The sequence below is a fragment of the Mercenaria mercenaria genome, chromosome 12 (assembly GCF_021730395.1).
Source record: "Mercenaria mercenaria strain notata chromosome 12, MADL_Memer_1, whole genome shotgun sequence".
NCBI classification, from domain to species: domain Eukaryota; kingdom Metazoa; phylum Mollusca; class Bivalvia; order Venerida; family Veneridae; genus Mercenaria; species Mercenaria mercenaria.
Genome location: NC_069372.1, coordinates 20,245,135 through 20,256,479, shown reverse-complemented (window position 1 = coordinate 20,256,479; position 11,345 = coordinate 20,245,135). Strand labels below are relative to the sequence as shown.

General features: G+C 36.4%; 1 protein-coding gene across 2 annotated transcripts in view; it reads right to left on the bottom strand.

The window, feature by feature from the left end:
• Positions 1-4,518: 4,518 nt before the first annotated feature.
• LOC128547257 (PHD finger protein 11-like) overlaps positions 4,519-11,345 on the bottom strand; it is a 59,089-nt gene continuing 52,262 nt past the window's right edge. For both annotated transcript variants that reach the window (XM_053519368.1, XM_053519367.1), the window contains one exon: positions 4,519-4,810. In XM_053519368.1, the coding sequence (XP_053375343.1) occupies positions 4,545-4,810 (266 nt within the window). In that variant the 3' untranslated portion in view covers positions 4,519-4,544. The remainder of the gene's footprint in view (positions 4,811-11,345) is intronic.

The following is an 11,345-nucleotide window of genomic DNA, read 5'->3' as shown; positions in this document are numbered from 1 at the left end:
GACTGATTGCAGGATAGACATAACTTTAGAAACTGAAAATAGTTTGAGCCAAATTTAGAGACAAACATCTGATAAAATCAAACTGTCAAGAGTTTCGAAAGACATAAACTCATGTATGCATTTTTTAAAAGGAAACTGCCAACAAATGCTGTATAATTATTAAACAAGAAAGAAAATAAATGAACCTCTCACTGAATACCCCAAGACACTTCTTTGATACAGGTAAGGTAAAACATTGTAATAATGACTTTTGATCTCCAAGTGTGCTCTTGACCACTGACTTGGCACATGCTCTTGATAAGGTAAACAATTTAATTATGCTAGTTTTACGAAAATCAATCCGATGGTTTACAACATATTAAACTATTGAATTCAAGTGTGACATTGGCATAAGACCTTGGTCATGCATCATTTTTGTCGTGTAATGTATTATAATGGTGAACACGTACGCATAGATGTGTGTGGGTGTGGACGTCGTTTTTAACTAGTTTTAAACAATTTCCAGTCATATAAATGACGGTGTCTACTTGTAGCAGTGAGCACAATGCCCAACTTTATAGTGCCTCACTGCAATATCAAGCCGTAGACATGTAACATGATACCCCACTGACACCGGGCTGACCTCTCCTGGTATTATCCTCATACTTTTAAGCACCAAGCGAGGAAGTTACTAATACCATTTGAACGCCAGGGATCAAAGCGTGCGCTCTACCACTAGGCTATCGAGGCTGAAAATCGATTAAAGCTATCTGATGTCTGACCTCCAAGTCTGACATAATGATCCTGCAAATTCGCTGGGCAAATCATTTTGATGTCATAACAATTAATTCTGGTTAAATGACAATCCTTCCAGAGTTTTTAAAATATATGGGGTGGACACAAATTAGCGCTTATTGACTTCTGACCTGTAAGTATGACTTTGACCATGTGCTTCTTGTTGCATTATGATGGTGAACTGTTTCAGACAAATGATACCAGAAAATATTTAAAGACGGACCGACCGAAGGACTTGTGCAACTCTAAGACAGCCCCAATACACTTTATATGTAGAAGTAAAATTATACAAGACTTTATAGGCATATAAAACAAAATACATAAAAACACTTTAAGCTTATACAAGTCAAAAATTGACAATGTCGGCCTAAGTTGCCCATCTTAGGAATACTTTGACAATTTGAACTTGTACTAAATCAAAACTGTTGAATGTTACTTAAGCCTAGTTCACAATTTGGCCTACGATTTCCGTGGGAAGCTTGCGGAGACTGCACGGCAACTGCACTAAAATATGCATTACAGATATTTTTGCAAATTAGAATAGGATGTTCTTAGGAGATGATAATAATTTGTCTGTATTTGCGGTAAGTCAGAAAATTTATTTTTAAAATCTATACTCATTTGTTTGAATAAAATAAGGCAAGAAGTCAATAGGGGACATAAGCGAAAGTCAAATCAACATTCTGGGTCAAGTGGTTTTCAAGTTATTGATCGGAAACCGTTTTCCATGTCCAGGCCCATGTGGCCTTGACCTTTGATCAAGTGACCCCAACTACTCTGCATGTCCAATCATGCAATGAAGTTTCGACATTCTGGGTCAAGTGGCTCTCAAGTTATTGTTGGAAAGGTTTTCTATGTTCAGATCCCTGTGACCTTCGCCTTTGATGGATTGACCCCAAAACTATAGGGGTCATCTATTCTGTAAGTCCTATTATCCAATGAAGTTTGAAGGTCAAAGGTCAAATGATTTTCAAGTTATTGACCGGAAGTGGATTTCAATATTCTGTCCACTTTGACCTTGACCTTCAATAGAGTGACACCAAAATCAATAGGGGTTATCTACTCTGCATGTCCAATGAGACTGGACAGGAAAAAAATCCCTTTTGGCATTTGACTTCAAAGTGTGACCTTGACCTTTCAGCAATGGCCCGAGTTTTGCGCATGACACGATGTCTCATCCAGCGGAATATTTGTGTCAACTGATAGTTAAATCTTGTTTTGCATGACAAAGTTATAGACCAGACTAGAAAAAAATCTACTGACCTTTGTTTCCAAGTGTAACCTTGACTTTTAAGCTAGGGTTCTGGGTGTTGCACATGACAAGTCATCTCATCATGGTGAACATTTGGTAATAGTGTTATCCCTTCATGGATGACAGAGTTAATGACAGACATTTGACCTCCAATGGTGACCTTGACCTTTGTGCTAGGAGTCCGGGATTTACGCATGACACTTTGTCTCATCATAGGGAATATTTGTGCCAAGTAATATTAAAATCCCTTAATGAATGACAGAGTTATGGACCGGACATGAAACAGACACTGTTCATGCCATGTAAACTTTGCCTGCATTTACTTTTGTGTAACCTTGACCTTTAAGGTTAATAGGGGTCTGAAAGTTAGGAATGACAAATTGTCTTTTTATCAGGTGTATTTGTGCCAAGTAATATAAAAATCCCTTCATAGATGACAGAGTTATGGACCGGACAGGAAAAGAAGTCCTGTTGACCTTGGACCTCCGACTGTGACCTTGACCTTTGAGCCAGGGGTCCGGGTCTTGCACATGACACGTCGTCTCATAATGGGGAACATTTGTGCCAAGTAATATTTAAGTCCCTTCATGAATGATAAAGTTATGAACCGGACATGAAATTGTGGACGGATGGAATGACGGACGGAAAAAAGTGCATTCATATAATCCCCGAAACTGGTTTTCAATATGTAGGGGACTAATAAGGGTCATCTACTCTGTAAATTCTATCATCCTATGAACTTTTAAGGTTCTGGGTCAAATGGTTCTCATGTTATTGATCAGAAACCGTTTTTCATGTTCTTGTCCCTGTGACCTTGATTTTTTATCAACTGACCTAACAAGAGCGCCGCCAAGCGGGGCAATATACGCCCGAAGGGTTACATCAGAGGATGGGAGCAAAATTTAAAGAACTTGACTGTTGAAGCCCAAAAGACAGGAACAACAAAAAGAAGAAATTCCCCAAAACAAATAATTCTAAGTCCACAAAAAAATTCTAACCAGGTAAAGTTATGTTAAAATACACCTAAATATTGGATGTACCGTCCATGTTGTACCACAGAAAAGTGCTCTCGGTTTTTCCCTACGGCCAATAATAAAAAAGTTTCTAAATAAGCTATTTATAGTAACAAAAAAGGGAAGTAATTCAAAATAATTATTGTAAAAGAACCAAAAGGGATCTGCCATAAAATGCAAATAAATACAAGAGCACTGCAATGCATAGCAATATACACACAGCAAAGTCATATATGACCTTTGACCCCTAAGTGTGACCTTGACCTTGAAGCGAGTCATCCCAAACATGCGCTCTGCACGTCGCCTCAATGTGGTGAACATTTGTGTCAAGTTTCTTTGAAATCATTCAAGCAGTTCAAGAGTTACAGAGCGGACACGAAACACACTCATATGACCTTTCACTCCTAAGTGTGACCTTGACCCTGAAACTAGCCATCCGAAACAAGCACTCTGCACGTCGTCTCAGTGTGGTGAACATGTGTGCCAAGTTTCTTTGAAATCCTTCAAGGGGTTCAAGAGTTACAGTGCAGACACGAAACACACTCATAAGACCTTTGACCCCTAAGTGTGACCTTAACCTTGAAATGACACACCAAAACATGCGCTCTGCACGTCGTCTTGGTGTAGTGAACATTTGTGTCAAGTTTCTTTGAAATCCTTTAAGGGGTTCAGGGGTTACAGAGCGGACACGAAATTGCTACCGGACGGACGGACAGACGGACACCGGGGGTATAACATAATACGTCCCTTCGGGCGTATAAAAATCAATAAGGGTCGTCTTCTCTACATGTCCAATCATCCTCAGAAACGGTTTTCCATGTTCAGACCTCTGTGACCTTGACCTTTGATCTAGTAACCCAAAAAATAAAAGGAGTCGTTTACTCAGTCAGCTTATCACCCTATGAAGTTTTAAGGTTCTGGGTCAAATGGTTGATAATATTGATCAAAAATAAAATTTGACGGAGAGATGGTCCCTGTGACCTTGACCTTTGATGGAGACATGCCAAAAACAATAGGGGTCATTAACTCTGTAAGTCCTATCACCCTATGAAGTTTGAATGTTTTAGATCATATTTTTCTCAAGCTACTGGCCAGATATGGATTTCCAAATTCTGACCATTCTGACCTTGACCTTTAAAAAGAGTGACCTCAAAATCAATAGGGGTCATCTACACTGCATATTCAAACATCCTATGAAGATTAAACATTCTTGGCCAAGTGTTCTCCATGTTCACGCCCCTGTGACCTTGTGACTGCATGTCCAATCATTCTATGAAGTTTCAACATTATTTGGCAAGTGGTTCTCAAGTTATTGATCGGAAATGTTCAGGCCCCCGTGACCTTGGCCTTTGATAGAGTGACCCCAAAAACAATAGCGGTCGTCTGCTCCATAAGCCCAGCCACCCTATGAAGTTTGAATTATTGTAATCAATACAAATTTAATAATATTTTACATCAATTAAAGGACGGTTCTTGACACAAAAACAGCTGTTGGTTAAATTACTCTAAGACTTACAAGAATAAACGTTTCCAAATCCACCTTTCCCGATCTCTTTTACACAAACAGTTTCCAAGATACTGATGTCTTTCTTCTCAAGGGTGATCAATCGACCATCAAATATACAAGCATCTTTTGGAGGTCTGTATGCTTTATTATGTTTCCTGTCCTCCAATGACAGTACAAACATTTCTCCACTAGTAAGTTCTTCATCAACTTTCTTGATTTCTTTTTCAGTAACAGGTCCAGAGTCATCTTCCATTTTTAGCTCATCTGATTTTTTAAGAGAAAAAAAGATTAGTTATTTTCATCACCTGATCGGCGTCGGCGTTGGCGTTGCCTGGTTAAGTTTTATGTTTAGGTCAGCTTTTCTCCTAAACTATTAAAACTATTGCTTTGAAATTTGCAACACTTATCAGATTTCTTGGTTGGGTTTTGCGTTTAGGTCACTTTTCAGTCAGAGCTGTTGCTTTAAAACTCAGTTATTCGTCATTGAAAGCTGACTCTGCACAACAAGCATCGTAACTCTCCATTGCTTTTTGCAATAATTATTGCCCCTTTTGGACTTAGAAAATCATGGGTAGGACAATATTTCTATTATACAGAGACAAAAAAATCAGATGAGCGTCTGCACCCGCAAGGCGGTGCTCTTGTTTCTTTTTCCCTGACACGTCTTCTAGAGTAAACTTCCGTTCGTTTCTTATCAGTTACCTGAACAGGCAATTGTTGTGCAGAATTTTGCACATCTGTATGTATGATTTATAAATATAATAATGAGCAAGTGTAAACTTTGCTAATGACATAGATGTTAATGACATAGATGTAAAGAAAAAAGTTCTAAAGTTCACTTTCCTGGCATAATGTTTGCTAAAGCTGTTTTTGTCAGATTAGAGAATAAATAACAATTAAACATGATTTCTTCACACCTTTGGCTTTTAGTTTAAACACAAAAGCAAAAATGAAATAGATATCAAGATATGAAGATATGAAGTAATTATTCAGATCAGAAATTACCATGTACATGTCAAAATTAAATCTCCAAGATAAAAATTACAAACATTAACAGCCATTCTCGCTAAATCGACTCATTTGCAGAATGCGAATAGTCGAAATTTGAAGAAGTTCATAGTAACGGATTTTTAACCTTCGAACTCTGAGGTTTATCGGAAAAGAATTATTTACAAAAAAATTCTCTTGTCTACAGATACGACAATTTAAAAATGTGCCCTATAAATCTACGTTACGGAGCAAAGGTGAGGGCATAGCTTTATCATATTGCGTTTACACGATTTATATTGGCGGCTAAACATGCTTTTGCAGTAGATTTGTTCAAAGGAAGAGATTCAGACCGCGATAAGATGCAAACATATTACTTCAGACAGATTATTTTTTCTGTGACATGTGCAAGAAACAAAGCAGCATTTTGACCAAACAGTTTCATACGAGGATGTGATATATCATTAATGTTTACGCAAAGGCTACACCCACAAGAAAATGAAACATTACTGATTTTAGGTTTCAAACAAGTTTAAACACGTTAGTTTTTCTTTTCATCGATCTTGCAGAAGTAAAGATACCATGCATGATGCCTTCATGAAGATAGTGCCTTATTTTGTTGCGGAAAATAGGTTCTTTGAGTTATATTATATGGAAATGCAAAAATGTGCTTACTTACTTCTTACTTCAAATTATTTTGATAAAAAGTCATTTCACATACCAATAGATATATCAAAGGATAAAACCGACTGTGGAATTGACACAACTTTGTATATTGTTATTTAACTAACAAGAAATGCGAAAATCAACAAAATTATGAAATAGTCTCAAAATGCCGGCAACCTTAACAGATTCTCCAAAGTAAAGAAATGCAACTTGCAGAAATAAAACGCACTAGAGAACAGTCTGAAGTTAAACAGTATGTTTTAAGAAAATCAACTATCTCATACAACTCAATAACTGTCAAAGCAACTTTTTCGAAAATTTGTTACAGAACATATAAAAAGTAACCTATTTAAAGCCATACAATAAAAAGTCAGAAATACTAAAATATTTTTAGAACTATAATAGAACTATAACAGAACTTTGCAATAGACAGATCTTGTGTAAAAACAGAAGGCACTTAGTCCGCATAATTTCCCCCCTTAGGAATCGTTATCTCATTTTGGTTCAACATTATCTACAAATATACTTTTCTACCATCAGACTCTTTTCCAAAATGTCAGTTTTTGAATAAAAAATAAAACAACAATTTTATACAACATCTCGAATAAATAAAACAGCAATTTTATACAACATCTCGAATAAAAAGGCATTTTTATATAATATTTCTTTAACTGAAATTTGCCTAAACACGTCTTTTTTAGTTCGTTATGGAACATAACGTTACGGAAAATAGGTGTTACGGAAGCATATAGGAAACTCTTTTATTTACTTATATAATAACGATAGATGAACATAACGTTATGACAGATTATGTTTCGACGCATTCTCTGTACAGTGTTTATGGTTCCCACTCCAGTCTCACATTTGGGCGATCAGTTTTTACAATATAGTAGCGTTACGGAAGCATAGTACTTGAAATGCGACATTTTCATTTCTGATTTTGAACAGCTTCTAAGAGTTTATTTGTTTTGGCAAGCCTATTCTTGGAATTTTACTGATGAATTTATCCTTTTACACATTCAAAACACTTCCATAACGATCCTTGAATCATATTACGCTAGGCTATGTTTAAAATTCGTTACGGTACCATAGGTGTGTTTTGGCGACATCGATTCAAAGAAATATTACCATCAAAATACCAGTTTCTGATGGGAAACATGCATCATTGTATCGTGTTAAATACAGGTACAGTTAAAAAATCGAAACACCAGTAAGAAACGATGCCGTAAAATGACGATATAGTCCTTTTTAGTTTGGAAATTAGCTTGGCGACATGGGGTTTTGCAATGTTTGGCGATTTTAACGTTTACACGTGGATTCTTAGTGTGCAACAAGATACCAAAACATGTTTTAAGTTATTGTCCATACATTGTTGGTATAAGCTTAAGCTAAAGTGCACGGTTTTGTGCTCGAACATTTTGAGAAATATTACTTACGAGGACATTTACGAAGTGTCGTAAATAACGAGGCTTTCGAGATAGAGGAAATATCTGCTACGAATACCTTACGAAGTTGGAACCTATTACGAACATCTTATGACTTAAGGTACCTTCGAGATAGTGGCCCCTGATTACTTGGAGGATAGCGTCTGATACCCTGGTGAGCAGTAGGACCACAGTGACACTTTTGTTTGTTTTATCTTTCTTAAATGAAAAGCGCAGTTTGGGAACACTGAGACGGCATTTAAGAACGCAATGATTTTGTAGATACTGTTGAATAAACATGGTTTGGAAAACATCGTCTGCTACTGGTTAAGTCATACCTAAGTGAGTCCGAATACCTTACGAAGTTGGAACCCATTACGAACATCTTATGACTTAAGGTACCTTCGAGATAGTGGCCCCTGATTACTTGGAGGATAGCGTCTGATACCCTGGTGAGCAGTAGGACCACAGTGACACTTTTGTTTGTTTTATCTTTCTTAAATGAAAAGCGCAGTTTGGGAACACTGAGACGGCATTTAAGTACACAATGATTTTGTAGATACTGTTGAATAAACATGGTTTGGAAAACATCGTCTGCTACTGATTAAGTCATACCTAAGTGAGTCCGTCACCAGTGCCTTTGTTTAGGCTGCGTTGACCTACCCTCCATTATTCTCATTCTTCAGGGTTCACAGACCTTGACTTACCCTCTGTCTTTCTCATTTAATCGTCTGCTCAGATTCTAGGTCGATATCGGGGATATATTTTACTACTTTATTACATGTTAAACCTAGCTGTTTGTGTAGAAAAAGATCTAAGGAGAGACACATGACTACTTATGGGAGTGGAGTCATGGTCACGTGACGGATACACGTGATGGTAAGGCTAATATTGTATAGGTAGACGTCAGGAAACACATACGTTTCTTCCATTTTACCAAACAGCTTCGACTAACTTTTTGAAGCATATAGCGTAGCTGAAAAAAACATCAGCAGACATTCTTCTTTACAATCAAGCATCAATAAAGCTGATATCTGACATGAAAAAAGCCTTTACTAGTCGGGAAAATTGCACTATATATTAATATGGACTACATTCGAGTATATCACGGTGGCATATCCGGCGAATAACCACCCTGATGCCTTTCATACCAGCTCCTGTGCAAGTGAAGGCAACATACACACTTCTTACCAGAACAACATGTATTTCTTTAGATTATTTGTTAACAGCATATCGAAAGGTTTCAACCTTTCTGTGCTTTCAGCGCTTTGATTCCAATACGAGTCGATTTTGGGAGAATGGCTGTTAAATGCTATGTTAGCAATATGTTTGCATTATGACAAACGTAATTTGATCGAATTTTAAGAATAGTGATAAACACTTCCACTGCTTGTCAATCTTTTATACCTTTTTATAACAACAAGTGGGCCACAGGGTCGTCCCAGCCAATGCATGATCATGCCAGTATGTACATCATTTGACAATTAAGTAATGATCAGGATTATACAAATCACAAGAATGTTACTAGAGCTACCTAGTCTAATACAGACTTTTTAATTTTTCTAAATCTGCAATTTCTGCAGCGTCATCACAAATTTCAGTAAGAATTCAAACTCTGAAGATGTGTTTCTAGGAAAGCAATTTTAGTTTATTAGCAAACATTACATTTAAAACATTTTTAAAGTGATTATGTTATAAAGTTGTCAATAAACATGGGTTTTCATTACGGCACTGTAACAGATCCATGACCTGTCATAATATTTAATACTGCAACAGGTAAGCTGCATATTTGCATAAATATGCAAAATATTTGTAAAACCTGCATTTCAAATTATTATAATACATATCAAAACACAAAATTAAAATCAAAACTACGCATTTTTTTCTTAATGCATGTATACGAAACTTGCATCATAAAGTTAACAATACTGAACTCGCAAATTACCTAACGCTGAATTTTTTTGCTTCTCTATTAATTTAGATGAATGAATTGAAAGGATGGATTTAAGACATGTGCCATTCTTCTAACAGAGTAAAATAATCAGTTATAAAGAGATTTATGATGCTTGACTTGCTAACCAAATTGGTAACTGACCCGCAATTTGTAATAGATACAGTACGAGTTTTTCTTCAAACGTATGGTGTCCTCTTACAGACGTAAGAAGCCGTTTCGCTAGGACGAACATAAATATTGTCCGAGGCGAAGCCGAGGATAAAATTGGTGTTCGTCCTAGCGAAACGGCTTCTTATGTTTGTAAGAGGACACTTTTGAAGACAAACGAGTAACTGTATCTGACTTATACGACGATAAGTGTACTGAATATATTAATGAATAAATAAATAAGTAAATAGAAATATTTTTTTCGAAAGATAAACTTTAAATTCTTATTGTATGCCTTTCTAAATATAATGTATCGGCTAGCGGTATTACCTGAAATTTTCGTGCAATCAAATTGAAAACGGGTGGCAGTACATGTGATATATGTGCAAGTAATTAAAAATGGCAGACGATATTTTATGAGGAAACGAACGAACGAGACGTAATCCTAGACATGTTAGTACCACTCCTTACTGTTGACGTTGAGGCATCGGAGCTCCGTACGGATGGAGGTACGATATATTTTATCTGTTTATATATATTACATTTTAACAGTTTGATAGGGGTTTGTTGTAAAATTTAAAGAATTCTCTTTAATGATCGACGAATGCCTAGTTCACATTGACATTGATTAAACTCTAATGTCACCCTTGGTAAATAATTGTGTGTCTAACATGAACACAATATTCAAACGCATATCACCAGACAGAGTGTTTAGTGTAGGAAATGAACCAGCATATCATGCTTATTTTGGGGGTCAACTGGTCTACATCTGTAAACAGTAACTTTTATATACCAAAATGTTTGTCAGGGTCTGAATTTAAAGTTTCTTCTTTCGAAAAAATATTTCTAGCAAGCAACCAGATACGCAAATGAAGATTCATTTTATATCTTTTGCCATCATGAATCATGAACAAAACATTGTTAATGATTTAATTACATTAGAAAAAACACCCTCATAGGAGACAGCGCGCTCGACTATTTTAATGCGTGGCAGTGAAACTGGGCATACCTGGGGAAACTGGAGCTGACACTGGAGTGATTAATGACTCCAATGTGGATGAAGATACTGGACAATAGCTTAAGTCTGTGTCAAGTGTATTTAGTAATAACAAAGATAGAAAGGTGTATCAAAACATTTAATCAGTATAAAGGGGATAATAATTCATTGTGTCACCCTTTCAAATATGACTCGAGGCTTTATTTCAAATATCTAGTTAAAACATAAGACATAAAGCACTATTAAACACTAAGTATTCAATTAATGTCGTATAGATGAGAAAATACTAAACAAAATAATTTCTACTGGCCTCATAAGGAAAGTAGGCAATGATATTCCTAGATCGCTCATCTGAATGTCAAAGCTAGAACAACTAAGTTTGGTAGAGAGTAAACCACGAAACATTTTCTTTTGAAAGTAGCCTTCATATTCGTGAGATTTTCCATAGAGCGGTAGAGGAAAATTAACACGGTGTAAACCCTAACCCAACACACACCAAGCAACCACGTATGTTTGACATATTATGCTAGCTTTAAAAACTAGAGGGTCATCCAATGAACATTTCTGTGATTTACTTATTCTAGCGACCCCTTAAAGGGGTCGGTGTCCCCATTTGAATAAATT